Source organism: Colobus angolensis, unplaced genomic scaffold (assembly GCF_000951035.1).
Source record: "Colobus angolensis palliatus isolate OR3802 unplaced genomic scaffold, Cang.pa_1.0 Scaffold117, whole genome shotgun sequence".
Taxonomy (NCBI): Eukaryota; Metazoa; Chordata; class Mammalia; order Primates; family Cercopithecidae; genus Colobus; species Colobus angolensis.
Window position 1 is genome coordinate 7,900,206 of NW_012112808.1, and position 16,522 is coordinate 7,916,727.

At 37.1% G+C, this 16,522-nt stretch overlaps 1 protein-coding gene across 4 annotated transcripts in view; it reads left to right on the forward strand.

The window, feature by feature from the left end:
• Positions 1–16,522, forward strand: part of XRN2 (5'-3' exoribonuclease 2) — an 87,995-nt gene that overhangs the window by 61,538 nt on the left and 9,935 nt on the right. For all 4 annotated transcript variants that reach the window (XM_011963224.1, XM_011963219.1, XM_011963234.1 and 1 more), the window contains 3 exons: positions 1,187–1,255; positions 1,339–1,470; positions 4,399–4,526. In XM_011963224.1, the coding sequence (XP_011818614.1) occupies positions 1,187–1,255; positions 1,339–1,470; positions 4,399–4,526 (329 nt within the window). The remainder of the gene's footprint in view (positions 1–1,186; positions 1,256–1,338; positions 1,471–4,398; positions 4,527–16,522) is intronic.

Consider the following 16,522-nt stretch of genomic DNA (forward strand, 5'->3'; position numbering starts at 1 on the left):
TTCCTAAAAAGGAAGAGCTCCAGTTTTTTAACCAGTCCACTATTATTCATACCCTTGGGTTATACAGTCTTTGAAACATTATGAATAATAGTGTTATAAGCATCCTTAAGTATAAATCTGGTGTATAACCAGAGTCCTGGAAGAAGCATTGCTGTGTCAGAAGACAGACTTAGGTACTTACCAACCTTTGGGATAGGTACACACACACACATACCGCTACCACCGCCATCACCACCAGAAAAGTAGTTCAGGCCATCTTATACTCAAAGCCTGAGTGTATATCTTTTAAAAATTGTCATATTGGCCGGGCACGGTGGCTCATGTCTGTAATCCCATTGCTTTGGGAAGCTGAGGTGGGTGGGTCTTACGAGTCCAGGAGTTCAAGACCAGCCTGGGCAATGTGGGGAAACCCTGTCTCTACAAAAATTTTAAAAATTAGCCGGGCGTGGTGTTGTGTACTTGTAGTCTCACTAGTGACGGAGGCTGAGGTGAGAGGATCTCTGAGCCTGGGAGGTTGAGACTGCAGTGAGCTGTGAGTTGCCACTGTACTCCAGCCTAGGCAAGAGAGTGAGACCTGTCTCAAAAAAAAAAAAAAAAGCATATTTGTGTAGTTGTCAAATGGTGAAAATTATTAAAATCACACATTAGGAGAGAAGGATACAAGGGTCCAACTGTGAAGTTCAATTTTTTTTTTGGAATTTTGCTCCCCCCTTCCCCCATAGATTTCTTAGCTATTTGTGTGCATTTTTTGATTTTGCAAATATTTCTATTGGTATATCAGTTATTAAAATAGGGGCTAATCTGCCTCAAGATGCTTAGGGGTTTTTGCCATGGACTGAACAAAATTAAAGGTTATTTTATTTTTATTTTTTGTTGTTATAAACCTCTTCGACCTGTCTACAATATCATATTGAAATTTGAGTTGGGGCAATGTCTGTTATTTCTCTGTCATCACCAATAGTTAGCTAGAGCATGACTTTTCCCACAGAGAAAGTTACACGAAGGTTATATGTACCAGGAATTAGAGACAGTTTGGTGAGGAGGATATTTAGCCATTTGGCAAACCCATTTATTAACTAAAATAATTTTTGGAGAGGACTTAAACATGAAAAATACCTCAGTTGACATGATAATTAAGACAGGCTAATATAATCAGATCATTGACTTGTTTCTTGTTCTTTTCCAGTATTAATTTTAAAGACCCACAGTTTGCTGAAGATTACATTTTTAAAGCTGTAATGCTTCCAGGAGCAAGGTAACAACAGTAAATTACCTAGGTTTATTTTGTACAAATGGTTTTCATCCCTATTACTAAGGATTGTCTTTTTAAATGGTCAGAAAACCAGCAGCAGTACTGAAACCTAGTGACTGGGAAAAATCCAGCAATGGACGGCAGTGGAAGCCTCAGCTTGGCTTTAACCGTGACCGGAGGCCTGTGCACCTGGATCAGGCAGCCTTCAGGACTTTGGGGTGAGTTGTCAGTTTCTAGCCCTTGTATATTTTGCTTTTTCTGAATCATCTCTCAAGACAAGTCAGTATTTATGCCATAATTTTTTTTTTTAACTTTATGAAAATACAGGGTTTGGGCCGCGTGCGGTGGCTCACTCCTGTAATCCCAGCACTTTGGGAGGCCGAGGCAGGCAGATCATGAAGTCAGGAGATCGAGACCATCCTGGCTAACATGGTGAAACCCCATCTCTGCTAAACAAAATAGAAAAAATTAGCCGGGTGTGGTGGCGGGCACCAGTAGTCCCAGCTACTCGTGAGGCTGAGGCAAGGGAATGACGTGAACCCAGGAGGTGGAGCCTGCAGTGAGCCGAGATCGCGCCACTGCACTCCAGCCTGGGCGACAGAGTGAGACTCGTCTCGACAAAAAAGAAAAAAAAGAAATACTCAGTTTGTTTCACACATACATTTTTGTCTCACCACCATGGCTGACCACCACTACTACTATGTCCTCTCATAACATTGCTTACATACTTAAAACCAAGCGAAGAGTGGAGCTCCATCTTTAAAACCTAAACAGGCATTTTGGACAACACATTATTGTACGCCACAAATATATAACAGACCATAAAATACAACTGTTTTGTAGATATTTTAATAACTTTGATACTGCTCTGCTTTTCTTCATTTTTAAAAATTCACTTCTCCATTTATGTATTGCTATATGTGTTGCATGGGAATTCTGTTGCTTTCTCTAAGATGTTTTACTATTTTTCTGACTGTTACTTCAAGGGAATAAAACCTCCTCTTTACCCACAAGAAAGTTTTAGCTGAATTAATTAATGTATGATGGAGACTCTTTTTCAAGTATTGACCAATACAGTGGTATGGAAGCCTCCAGTCTCTTAAATTTTTGTTTGCCCAGTGCTTGGACAGTGGTATCTCATAGTTGCTTGAATTGGCATTTCCCTGCCTACTGAAATTATCTTTTAATATGTTTATTAGTCATTTGTATTTCCTCTTCTATGAATTTTTGATTTTTATCCTTTGCCCTTATTAGTTACTGAATTGTCTTTTTCCTAGCTGTAGAAGATACTATAGAGAGAGGGGACTTGTAAACAATAGTAGGTAAAGCTGGTATAGAAAGAGCAACAGGCTTGCCATAATATTAATGAGTTAGGATTCATGCATTAATAATGATAACTTATAAATAGATAATTCCAGTTAGTGGGGAAACCTTAAGATTCAAAAAATTATTTAGGCAGAAGGTCACCATCAGCATGTAATTTATACAACAAATATTAAGAGGGATAGTGTGGCAGAGTGATTAAGAGCATGGGCTTTAGATCTTTTTTTTTTTTTTTGAGATGGAGTCTCGCTGTGTCGCCCAGGCTGGAGTGCAGTGGCCAGATCTCAGCTCACTGCAAGCTCCACCTCCCGGGTTTATGCCATTCTCTGTCTCAGCCTCCCGAGTATCTGGGACTACAGGCGCCCGCCACCTCGCCCGGGTAGATTTTGTATTTTTTAGTAGAGACAGGGTTTCACCGTGTTAGCCAGGATGGTTTCGATCTCCTGACCTCATGATCCGCCCGTCTCGGCCTCCCAAAGTGCTGGGATTACAGGCTTGAGCCACCGCGCCCGGCCTGGGCTTTAGACCTTAAATGTCTGGATTCAGATACCTTTTTTTTTTTTTAAACCACTTAATATATTTGTGAACTTTACTGAACCACTCTATGCCTCCAGTTCTTTATGCCTGAAGTGGAGACGGTAATTATACCTACATAGTCTTAAAATTATGAAGTTGTAAGAATTAAGTGAGCCTAATGTCTGTCACGCGCTTAGGGTAGTTCCTAAACACTATGTAAATGTTAGCTGTTATTGTCATTGTTTTGGAAAGTCTTCATTCTTAGTAGCAGTAAAAGAAATGCAGATTTAAAATAGTCCTAAGATAACTTTTTGCATTATTTCAGCTATTTTGGAAAGCAACATAGTATTTCCTCTGAATAGAGCGGTGAGTTCAGAAGATAGTCTTAACCTTTGGTCCAAATTCCTACCTCTTGGATTTGTAAGGAGGAAGTAATTTTAGATGAGCATAATTATATGCCCAAATATTTCTATTGTATTGTAATCTATACTACTAGTACAAAATGAGAGAAATGGTTTAGTAAAGTGTAAGACATCAACATAGTGAAGTATTCTATAGGTTTATGTGTTAGAATTACAAAGATGGGCTGGGCGCAGTGGCTCATGCCTGTAATCCCAGCACTTTGGGAGGCCAAGGCGGGCGGATCACAGGGTCAGGAGATCGAGACCATCCTGGCAAACACGGTGAAACCCCGTCTCTACTAAAAAATACCAAAAAAAAAAATTAGCCGGGCATGGTGGCGGGCATCTGTAGTCCCAGCTTCTCGGGAGGCTGAGGCAGGAGAATGGCATGAACCCGGAAGGCGGCGGAGCTTGCAGTGAGCGGAAATCCGTGCCACTGCACTCCAACCTGGGCGACAGAGCGAGACTCCGTCTCAAAAAAAAAAAAAAAAGAATTACAAAGATGAAGAAAAGATACAGGCAAGTATTTGATATAGTAAATTAAAAATAGCAAGATGTAGAGTAGTCATGTATACAGTGATAGCAAGAACATGGATCCTTAAGGACAAAACTGAAACATAATGCAAAAAAAGAAAAAACATTCAAATTATTTTTTGTATGATGTAAGTTGTAAATATTTAAGTGGTTATCAATTAAGAGTCTTGGTGTGGCAGATGAACATTTGCTCTCACTGTTACCATTATGTAGTTTTGAGCTTTAATTATAAACCACCTTTTTGTTTATATTATCTTAATCAGATCTGTTAATGAAGACATGGCTGTGAGCATTTGTTTTATTTGTGTCAGCTGTGTTATTATGGGTATATCACTGTACAATTTTTTTTTCTTGTGTTGGGTCCTTTTATAGCCATGTTATGCCAAGAGGCTCAGGAACTGGCATTTACAGCAATGCTGCACCACCACCTGCGACTTACCAGGGAAACTTATACAGGCCGCTTTTGAGAGGACAAGCCCAGATTCCAAAACTTATGTCAAGTAAGCTTTTACAAATCGGTTATTTCACATTATGAATTAAATATCACAGCAAAGGTTGGTTTCTAATCTTTGTTGCTGAAAAAGATTTGTTGTATCAGTGCAGACAGTGAACTTTAAAAACATGTTAGTTAGAAGAGTCGTAAGAGAATACCTTACGCAAAATCTTTCATATATTTTTTATCTTTATTTTTGTGGGTACATTGTAGCTGTATATATTTATGGGATATATGAGATATTTTGACACAGGCATACAATGAGTAATAATCATGTCAGGGTAGATGGGGTATCCATCACCTCTAGCAGTTATCCTTTGTGTTAGAAACAGTCCAATTATACTCTTAAGTTATTTTGAAATGTACAATTAAATTATTGACTATAGTCATCCTGCTATGCTATCAAATACTAGATCTTATTCATTATTTCTAACTATTTTTTGATAGCCGTTAACCATCCTCCCCTCCCTAACCCTTCCCCTACTACCCTTCCCAGCTGCTGGTAGCCATCTTTCTACTGTCTCCATGAGTTCAATTGTTTTAATTTATAGCTCCCACAAATAGTGGGAACATGCGAAGTTTGTCTTTCTGTGCCTGACTTGTTTCACTTAACGACCTCCATTTCCATCCACGTTGTTACAGGTGACAAGATCTCATTCTTTTTTGTGGCTGAACGGTATACTCCATTGTGTATATGTGCCACATTTTCTTTATCCAATCATCTGTTGATGCACACTTAGGTTGCTTCCAAATCTTGGCTACTGTGAATAGTGCTGCAGTAAATGTGGGAGTGCAGATGTCTCCTTGATGTACTGATTTCCCTTTTTTGGGGTGTATACCTAGCATTAGGGATTGCTGGATCATATGGTAGTTCTATAGTAATTTACATTCCCATCAGTGATCTATGAGGGTTCCCTTTTCTCCACATCCTTACTGGCATTTGTTATTGCCTGTCTTTTGGATAAAAGCCATTTTAACTGGGGCAAGATGATACCTCATTGTAGTTTTGATTTTCATTTCTCTGGTGATCAATGATGTTGAGCAACTTTTTAATGTACCTGTTTGCCATTTGTATGTCTTCTTTGGTGAAATTCTGTTCAGATCTTTTGCCCACTTTAAAATTAGGTTACGTTTTTTTCCTATTGAGTTGTTTGAACTCCTTACATATTCTGGTTATTAAACTCTTGTCAAATGGATAGTTTGCAGATATTTTCTCCCATTCCATGGGTTGTCTCTTCACTTTGCTGATTGTTTGCTGTGCAGAAGCTTTTTAACTTGATGTGATCACATTGGTTCATTTTTGCTTTGGTTGCCTGTGCTTGTGGGGTATTGCTCAAGAAATGTTTGCCCAAACCAATATCCTAGAGATTTTCCCCAAAGTTTTGTTGTAGTAGTTTCATAGATTTAAGTCTTTAAACTATTTTTATTTGATTTTTATATATGATAAGAGATAAAGTTATAGTTTTATTCTTCTGCGTATGGATATCCAGTTTTCCCAGCACCATTTATTGAAGAGACTGTCCTTTCCTCAGTGTATGTGTTTGGTTCCTTTATCGAAAATGAGTTCACTGTAGATACATGGATTTATTTCTGGGTTCTCTATTGTGTTCCATTGATGTGGGTTATCTGTTTTTATGCCAGTACCATACTGTTGTGGTTACTATTGCTCTGTAGTATAATTTGAAGTCAGGTAATGTGATTATTCCAGCTTTTTTCTTTTTGCTCAGGATGACTGATTATTCTTGGTCTGTTTTTTGTCTTGACTATATATAGTCAAATGAATAAGATAATTTGGATTTCTTCCTTAATCTTCACTTACAAATCTGTTTCTCAGTTAACAGGCAAAAAAATATGTGGAAATGATTGCAATTTATTTCATTAATACAAGTATAATTAAATCAGATGTGATAGATATGGATTGTCATCACTTAGTTGCCTGAAAGACAAAGGTGTCCCTTTCTTGATTCAAATTGTATCTCAGTATTACCTACAGTATAGCCAGGCACTGCTTTAGGTGGACTATACCTTTAACCCTATAGTTCTGGAAGACCTTAGTCTTTCCTTAACCCCTCATAATCTGTTCTGTGGACAGGTCAGAAATGTTGACCACAAACATAATTAACATGGCATTTGGATTGCAGTGGGAAAGAGAAAAGATAGTTGAATGTTAGACTTCGTAGATTTTACATTAGTTTTAAATTGTATCCCCATTTAATGTTATTTTTGAGCTCCATTGTCATGCCCATTTATCAAAAAAGTATAAGTCATGTGCCAGTGTCTCAAAACAAATGTCTTCATGAAGGCTTTGTTTCTCCATTCCTGGTTGTCTGGTTGCTACAAGGGCAGCATAGGGGAGAAGAAACAGTGTGGCAGGATGCTCAAGTTTGTTAAATCTGAGTGTCATATCATTAAAACATTTTTTTCTGATTGTTTGAAATATTTCATAAAAATTTGATTTCCAAAAAACAGAGTGATACTTTGTTATAGACACCCCTCAGAGCTGTTTTTAAACCGAAGCTGTACTTATTAAAGAATGTGCCAGGTTAAAAATGGATAATTGATGGGAAATATTTGTACTCTGCACCTAGCACTGTTGTAATGCCAGTTAATTTACACAACAGAAGTCCAGATTTTCTGGATGTAGTACCCAAGAAGAAATTGGTTCTATAGGTCTTACTCTTTCAGGGCCCTCTGTTTTTAAGGGCCCTCTGTTTTTAGTGTATTCACTCTCTATCTCTGTCCCTCTCTCTGGCGGTATAGCTTTGCTATATGGCTTAATGACATTGAGTGGAGCTTTGTGAGACTCTATCATGAAAACTATGGACTTCTATTCAGTGAAGCACAGAAGGGGTACAGAGGTACAGAGTCAGTGGTCCTGTGGGAATCTGCTTGGTGCAGTGGTTAACAGCTGCTTCCCATAAGATTTAGCAAATAACATTTCTAGGTATTTCCATATATGCAGTATCAAGTCATACCATGTACAACAGGAGAGTCTAATCATTTTGAATGAACTATCTTTGCCGTAAGATTTTACCAATAAATGGTGAAAGCATATCCAACATATTTTTAAAGCCAGCTGTTATTGACACATTCCTATCCGTTTCTTTTTTCTTGTTACTCTTTACCATTTACATGGATACCATAGCCTTCTGCTTCTAGCAGAAGGATCCTGTTCCAATAATAGGGAAAGAAAGAAGCCAGGTTCTTTTATTTATTAGCTTTACACCAAAGGAGAGAATTGCATGCCCTTAGGGGCCTACAGTTTTATAGTTCTTGGTCTGCCTTCTTTGGAAACAGACAACTCTTGTTTCCATCTGTGCATTTTATTTCAAATAGTGGAGTCCCCTCTCTACTTTACTAATATTACTTTGGTTAAATAACTCCTTATTTGCCATTGTTGTGGCTGTTATTAGATTTAATGTGTACTTACAAAGTACAAAATACTTACAAACAGACTTTAATTAGAATCTGTTCCAGTTAGAATATCTTTATTTCAGTTATGTCATGAAAAAATTGGGAGATATGTTTTGTAAAGTAGGGATTGATTTAGAGCAAGAAACAAGTACCCTCTGCCTGGTGACTTGTAAACACTGACTCAACTGAGGATTAGTGCTGGGACTCTAATGACATTTAACATCTTTTCAAAGGGCGTAGGAATGGGAGAAGTGAAAAAGTTTATGGACAAAAAATTGGCAATTATGTGGTATTTAAATTGAGCCCAAAAGTAGGGAATTTGGGCTACTCTAGGCTGAGAGAAAACAATGAGCTTTGAAGTACATGGCAAGTAGTTGGGTGGTATTAAGCATAGCATAACTGATACAAAATTAGACTGGGAGCATACTTGGAACAGATTACGAGGGGAAGAAAACTAATTTTAAAAATGTTTTTAAAATGCATTTTTAACTACAGTACATGTTAATTGAATAAAATGTGGCATGTAGCAATAAAACATAGAAAACACCAATAATTCCATAGTCCTGAAATAAGCAGTGTTTCTTTTTATTATTTCATGTGTCCAAGTTTTGAAAATTAGATTATTGTATATGTATTTTTACATATAGTTTTTTATTGAAATGTAACATATATAAAGTGCCAAATTGAACTGTACAGTTTAGTTTTTATGAAATGGATATATTCATGTATCCACCATTCAGATTCAGTAGAAACGCATCAGTCCTCAGAAGCCCCCCATTGTGTCCTTTCCTGGCACTACCCCCATTAAAGGGAACCGCTATCCTGACTGCAGTATCATAGTATCATACATTACCTTTTTGTTTTTTTAACTTTACCTAATAGTTTTAAAAGCTACTACATGACTACCCTTTTAAAAGCTTGCCTTTTTTTCAGTCTTTGTCTCTGAGATTTATATTGCTTGTAGCAGTAGTTCATCCATTTTCTTTTTCTTTTTTCTTTTTTTTTTTTGTCTCCCTGAGATGGAGTCTTGCTCTGTCACCCAGGCTGGAGTGCAGTGGCGCGATCTTGGCTCACTACAGCCTCCACCTTCTAGGTTCAAGCAGTTCTGCCTCAGCCTCCCAAGTAGCTGGGATTACAGGCTTATGCCACCACACCCGGCTAAGTTTTGTATTTTTAGTAAAGATGGGGTTTCATCGTGTTGGCCAGGCTGGTCTCCAACTCCTGACCTCGTGATCCACGTGCCTTGTCTTCACAAAGTGTTGAGATTACAGGCATGAGTTCATCCATTTTCATTGCTTATAGTGTTGAATCATAGGACTATATCACCATGTATTTACCTATCCAGTAGGAATAACATTTGGGTTGGTTTCTGGTTTAAGGTTGCTGGATTGGACTGCTATGAAACCTGTGCGTCCTTCGATGCACATATGTAAACACTCATGATAGGTATGTACTCCATAGGAGTGGAATTGCAAGATTGTAGGATTGTGTGTATGTTCAGCTTTAGTGAATGAAAGTGTCAGGCACATTTCCCAAATGACATTCAGTTTGTATGAATTTACACTCCTCCAGCAGTGGAGGAGAGTTCTGGTTGCTTCATATTGTTGCCAACCCTTGATGTCATCAGTCTTTGCACTTTTAGCCATTTGACTAAGCAGGGAGTGGATATCTCACCGAACTTTTAGTTAGCATCTTCCTGGTGACTAATTAGAGCAGTTTAAAAAATGTTTATTAACCATTTGGATATTTTTGTTTGTGTGATGTAGTGTTCAAGGTTTGTGTGGTTTTTTACATTGGGTTGTCTATCTTTTTGTTTTGTAGACGTTCTTATACTCTGGTTATGAGAGTAGTTTTATATTGGAAATATCTTTTTCCACTTGGCAATTTGCTTTTTCGCTTTTTTATTGGTGTCATATGATGAATAGAGGTTTATGCCAGCATTTATGGAATGTGGGTGAAGGGGATGTGGGAATTCTTTATACTCATCTTGTAACTTTTAAGTCTGAAATCATCACAGTAAAAAATTCAGGACAAAAATAATCAATACTATATAATTGATGTGTTTTGATGTTTTAAGTAACAGTATCTTAAATATCATTTTGTAATTGCTTGTTTGTATATAGAGATAAAGTTGATTTTTTTCCAACTTCGTTGAAAGTTTGTTTTCAATATTTGTTTCTGACATCCTTACTAGATTCATTTCTTCCAATAGTTTGTATGTTCTTTTGAATTTTTTTGTGTACACAATTACGTCATCTCCAAGTAGTGACCATTTTATTTATTTATTTTCTAATCTTAATGCCTTTTTTGTTTGGTTTGTTTTGCTTTATTGCACGAGCTAGGACCTCTCATAATTAATAGAAGTGATGGATGATGGTAGATATACTCATTTCATTCCCAATCAGTTTCAAGGGGGAAACTTACTATTTCATCATTAAATATGATGTTTGCTGCAGTTTTTTTCTTTGTAGATAACCTTTATCAGATTGAGGAAGTTGTTCTATTCTTTGTTTCTAGTGGGTATTGAATTTTATCAGATGCTTTTTTTTTTTTCTCTAAGACCTGGGGGTTTTGTTTGTTGTTGTTTCTGTGTTGTGTTAATATGGTAAATTACACTGATTGATTTTCAAATGGTAAACCAACATGGCATTTCTGGAGTAAACCTAATTTCTGGAATATATCATCATTTTTTATATGTCACTACATTCTGTATGTCACTGTATGGTGGGATTTTTAAAATCTATGTATTATGAGAGAGATTAGTTTTATTACTTTCCCTTTTTTGGATGTTCTGGGGTAGAGTTTTTTTTGGCATTATAAAACAAGTTAGAAAATATTTTCTACATTTTTGTTCTCTGGGTTATCGTAAGAATATTATCATTTCTTAATTTTTAGAAGAATTCAGTGGTCAAGCCAGTTGGGATTAGAGATTCCTTTATGAAAAGGTTTTCAATTATAGATTCACATTTTTTAGTACTGGCTTTTCAGATTTTTCAGTAATTCTTATGTTGGTTTTGGTAAGTTCTTTGTTGTTGTTGTTGGGAGTGTGCCCATTCTAAAATTTCAAATTTATTGCCAGAAATTGTTCGTAAGATTTTAAAATATATTTTTATAGCAGCATGATTTACAATCCTTTGGGTATATACCCAGTAATGGGATGGCTGGGTCAAATGGTATTTCTAGTTCTAGATCCTTAAGGAATCGCCACACTGTTTTCCACAATGGTTGAATTAGTTTACAGTCCCACCAACAGTGTAAAAGTGTTTCTATTTCTCCACATCCTCTCCAGCACCTGTTGTTTCCTGATTTTTTGATGATTGCCGTTCTAACTGGTATGAGATGGTATCTCATTGTGGTTTTGATTTGCATTTCCCTAATGGCGAGTGAAGATGAGCATTTTTTCATGTGTCTGTTGGCTATATGAATGTCTTCTTTTGAGAAGTGTCTGTTCATATCCTTTGCCCACTTTTTGATGGGGTTGTTTGTTTTTTTCTTTGAGTTCTTTGTAGATTCTGGATATTAGCCCTTTGTCAGATGAGTAGATTGCAAAAATTTTCTCCCATTCTTTAGGTTGCCTGTTCACTGATGGTAGTTTCTTTTGCTGTGCAGAAGCTCTTTAGTTTAATTAGATCCCATTTGTTAATTTTGGCTTTTGTTGCCGTTGCTTTTGGTGTGTTTATTGCAGCAGTATTCGCAATAACAAAGACTTGGAATCAACCCAAATGTCCATCAGTGACAGACTGGATTAAGAAAATGTGGCACATATACACCATGGAATATTATGCAGCCATAAAAAAGGATGAGTTCATGTCCTTTGTAGGGACATGGATGCAGCTGGAAACCATCATTCTCAGCCAACTATCGCCAAGACCAGAAAACCAAACACCGCATGTTGTCACTCATAGGTGGGAATTGAACAATGAGATCACTTGGACACAGGAAGCAGAACATCACACACCGGGGCCTATTGTGGGGAGGGGGAAAGGGGAGGGATAGCATTAGGAGATATACCTAATGTAAATGACGAGTTAATGGGTGCAGCAAACCAACATGGCACATGTGTACATATGTAACAAACCTGCACGTTGTGCACATGTACCCTAGAACTTAAAGTATAATAAAAAATAAAATAAAATATATTTTTAATGACTGTAAGACTTCAAAATTAAGTGCTGATACTGATAATATACAGTCACTCTTCTTGATTAGCGTTGCTAGAAACTATTTTTTTGGAGAACCTATTTAATTTTATTGTTTTTTTTCCCCCCATTGAACTAACCTTTTGGCTTTCTTGATATATATATATCAAGAAATATATATATATATATATTTTTTTTCCTTTTGCCTCCTCCATGTGCATTTGTTTTCTGTTGATTTTACTTTTGTCTTCATTATTCTCTTCTACTTTTTGGGGGGATTAAATTGGTATTCTTTTCTAAGTTTTTGAGATGGAGAATTAGGTAATTTATTTTTGGTCTTTTCCAATATATGCACTTCAGTGTTACAGATTTCTCTCTAATCACTTTAGACTTGTCCCACAAAGTTTTGTCTCACATATTTATTATCATTTAGTTCATGGTATTTTCCGATTTTTATTTTTCATTATGTACCCATGGATTATTTAGAAGTATATTGCTTAATTTTTTTTAATATCTAGGGCTTTTCTAATAATCTTTTAAAAATATATTTATTTCTTAACTGCAGACTAAATTTCTAGAAATGGTATTGCTGGGTCAGAAGGTATGGTGAATTTCTAGACTTTTGATCAATATCACCACATTAACCTCTAAATAAGAGTATACCAATTTATACTTCCTACAATAGCATATGAGAATGTCTAATATCCCACTCCCACCAATACCAGGTATTATTTTTTAAAAGTTCTTGGCCGGGTGCAGTGGCTCACACCTGTAATCCAAGCACAAATTTAACCAGGCTTGGTGGTATGTGCCTGTAGTCTCAGCTACTCAGGAGGCTGTGGTGGGAGGCTTGGTTGAGCTGGGGAGTTTGAGGCTGCAGTGAGCTATGATAGCGCCAGCCTGGTAACAGCAAGACCCTGTCTCTTTAACATAAAATAAAGTTCTTGCTAATTTGATAAGGAATAATGTGTCTTTGTTTTAAGATAAGATTTTTCAATTGCTACTTTGGTCATATTTTTACTGACCAGTTTTTCTTTCGTAAGTTGGCTGTTCTTATCCCTTGCTGATTTAATTTGGGCACTAGTCTGTTTGTTTATCAGGTTTTAAAAACTTTAGCAGAAGAATGAACCAGATAACATTTCCATTCTAGAACCACAACTCTATGGGTTAAGGAGAGATGATGAGGGTCTGAACTACACTGTGGCAGAGTGGATCCGAAGTCCGGAAGGTGGGAGGGAAGGGAAGGCTGAAAGTCTGGATAACTGAATATGAAGAGTGAGGAGGAGAGGGAGAAGGGAATGAAGAGTCCTGTGTGTCCACTGTGAGTGCCTGGGTGCTTCCTGAGGCTTTTCACAGACTTTGGAAACCCAAGACGGTGAAGAAATATGAAAGAATGTGATGAGTGATTTGTGAGGGTCGGCGTGCCTGAAAGACATTAGAGGCATCTGTGCTAGGTGGTCATAGGAGTCAGGTTCTTGCTCGAGAGAGAGAGGACGTAGTTGGGGAGAAATTTGGGGATTGTCTGCATATAAACTAGAAATGTAAAAGCTCAAAAAAGATTTGAATAGATTAATGGATTTTGATTGCTCTTGGTTATAAGAAAACCTTGGAAAGCTTGAGTTAAGAGTTTGGACTTCCTAGAAGGCAACCATGTCATTTCACAAATCATTCCCTGATACTTTTGTAAGAAATGTATTGGATAAATAATTAGCTTGATCTAGAATGGTCATTAAAGTATGGTAAGCTCAGGCAAATGCTGCAGACAATGAAAAAAGGAAATCTGATGTTTTCCTAATATTCTTTACACATAATCCAACATATGATTTATTGGTTTTTTTATTTTTAGTCAGAGTTTTGCTCTGCCACCCAGGCTGGAGTGCAGTGGCACAATCTCAGCTCGCTGCACCTCTGCCTTCCAGGTTCAAGCGATTCTCCTGCCTTAGCCTCCCAAGTAGCTGGGATTACAAGTATGCACCACCACGCTCGGCTAATTTTTGTATTTTTAGTAGAGTCAGCGTTTTGCCATGTTGTCCAGGCTGGTCTCAAACTCCTGGCCTCAAGTGATCCACCCGCCTCAGCCTCCCAAAATGTTGGGATTACAGGTGTGAGCCACCACATCTGGCCTGTGGTTTTTATTTTCTTTTAGTTTACTGTCATTAAGACTTCTGACATATTTGTCTTGTGGTCTCGTTACTTCTAGATTCAATATTTATATAGAACCAGTCCTCACCTGTGTATCAGTCTTTCATCCATTCTTCCATATCTAGCCATAAGAGGAAGAAAAACACAAAAGGGAGGAGATAGAGGGCAAGGAAAAGCATCTTTAAGATGATTTGGACTTGGATGGTCAGGCTTGTAAAGTGAATCTAAGCGCCACATCTCTCCATTGCTTCCTCTGACTATGAGGGCAGAGAGGTACCTTTTTGTCCCTAGGGAGATAGGCTTGACCAGGAAGGGGACCTGGTTCATTTCGCCCAGGCTGTCACAGCTTCGAGAGCGCCTCTCCGCTCTTTCCATCCCTCAACAGACCAGCTGAGCTCTTTGGAGTGATACTGGGTTTTGGTTTGCGCTTCAGGAACCTCTGATACTGATTTTTACCTGATCCCTTCTCTTTATATTTTAGTGCCAGATTTTGAGGGGCAGTATTATCCTTTTAAAAAGAGCAGAGATTCCAGTGTTTTAGCCAAGATGTTTTCTTATTTTCTCCCTATAAATCCTGTATTTGCCTAGATGTTTACAACTAAAATGTGTGTTATTTTTCTTTCCTATCCTAATTGGATATGAGTAGTAATGTCAGTTGTAAACTTTTAAGATGTTGAGAGTAGTTGTTAAACCCCCCATCCAACCTTGTTGAAACCCTAAGTTTCTGAGCCTCCTGATTAAGAAGCACAAAATCATGGGTGATTCTCCTCTGCTTCTTCTGAAATAAATTAATATGAAGTGCCATTTCAACTGACAGCATAAATGCATGTGAAACTTTGAGATTGCACAGTGTAGTAAGAGAGTGGTTACCAGAACATAGCCCCTGGCCTCACTCTGACCCTTAATAGCTGTGTGACCTCTGACAGATTTGGTCATTGCCCCAGTGTCCTCATTTCAAAACTAGTACAGAGGATAAGAATATTTATCTGACAAAAGAACCAGACTAAATGAATTTAAGAAGCTAAGCACTTAAAATAGTACCTTGTATATAGTAAGTATTGTGAAAGTATTAAGTGATAAAAGATCATCTTTTATTGAATTTTGAAATTTAAAATTTAGTCAGATAGCTCGTTTTAGTAAGATTGAGTTCTAAGGCATTTATTCAGTCTAAAGTATTTTTAGTATAATCATTTTCGTGTAGTATGAAATTGCACTCAAGAAGGGCCATTTGGTCAAACTGACAACTCTCTGTCAAATGTCTGCTGTAGGTGTTTCTTACTGTTGGTGTTTGATTTGTCTTTGATGTGTCAGTTTTGACTGATGAGTAATTGTCAGAGTACTGATAACTTGTTGGAGTCAAGTGTAGCCCTGAGTACTCAGTCTGAATAAAGCATTTGGTTTTTGTAGCCCAGAGAACCTTAAATGTGACTTCTCTTCATTTCAGTCTGTAAACTTGGCAATTAGCCACATTGAAAAGTGATTTTTGCCTAGTGCAATCAGTAAACATGGAATCTTTTCTGTGATTGCCACGCTGATTAGGTAAATTGTCACTTGAGAAGCTATTGGTGAAGCTTGGTTTACATGGCCTTAAAGCTCTAGAAAAGGGATAAGTTTTTAAAGACCAAAGGAAAAAATTAACTGTCATTTTTCTACTCTCGCCTGTACCTTCTGAAGTGCAATTCACTATCTTAGAATTTTTTTTCTTCCTCTCAAATGGATCTTCTGTTAGAGCCATACAAATGAATGATAAAAAGTTTGTTTTACCATCTACTTCATTACAGATCAGCCAGGAAATATTTCTACTTTATGAATACTTCCAGGTTATATATGTTACTAAGAGCCATATAAAGAAATTTGGTTAAAAGTAACCTTGAAATATTTCTTTGAGCCTTTTTATTTTTCTTTTTGGATTGAAAACAAGGAGTGTTTTAAAAATTGCATCAGAGTTTATTGAAAGTTTTGGAAAATTTGCTTAGGTTTTAACAAAAAACTGTCAATATTCGTATGTGCTGAATTTATATGGAAAAAATAATTGTCCTGGCGGTGAGAGATAGAAAATGGAAAATAGAGAGGCACCTGGCACACTAGAAGTGATATATTAGGAACATTTGCTGTTTTTTAAGACATTTCTAGGTGTGTAGGTTAGACAATTATTTCCTCCTCCAAAAAAAGCATTTATATTAGTAAACTTTACATTTCAGTTCTACTTAGAAATACTGCTGTGCTTAATCTAAGAATAGCATGTTTGAGTCTAATGAATATATATTATGGGTGTTGATGGCTTCATCTGCATTAGCACAGTTTCTAG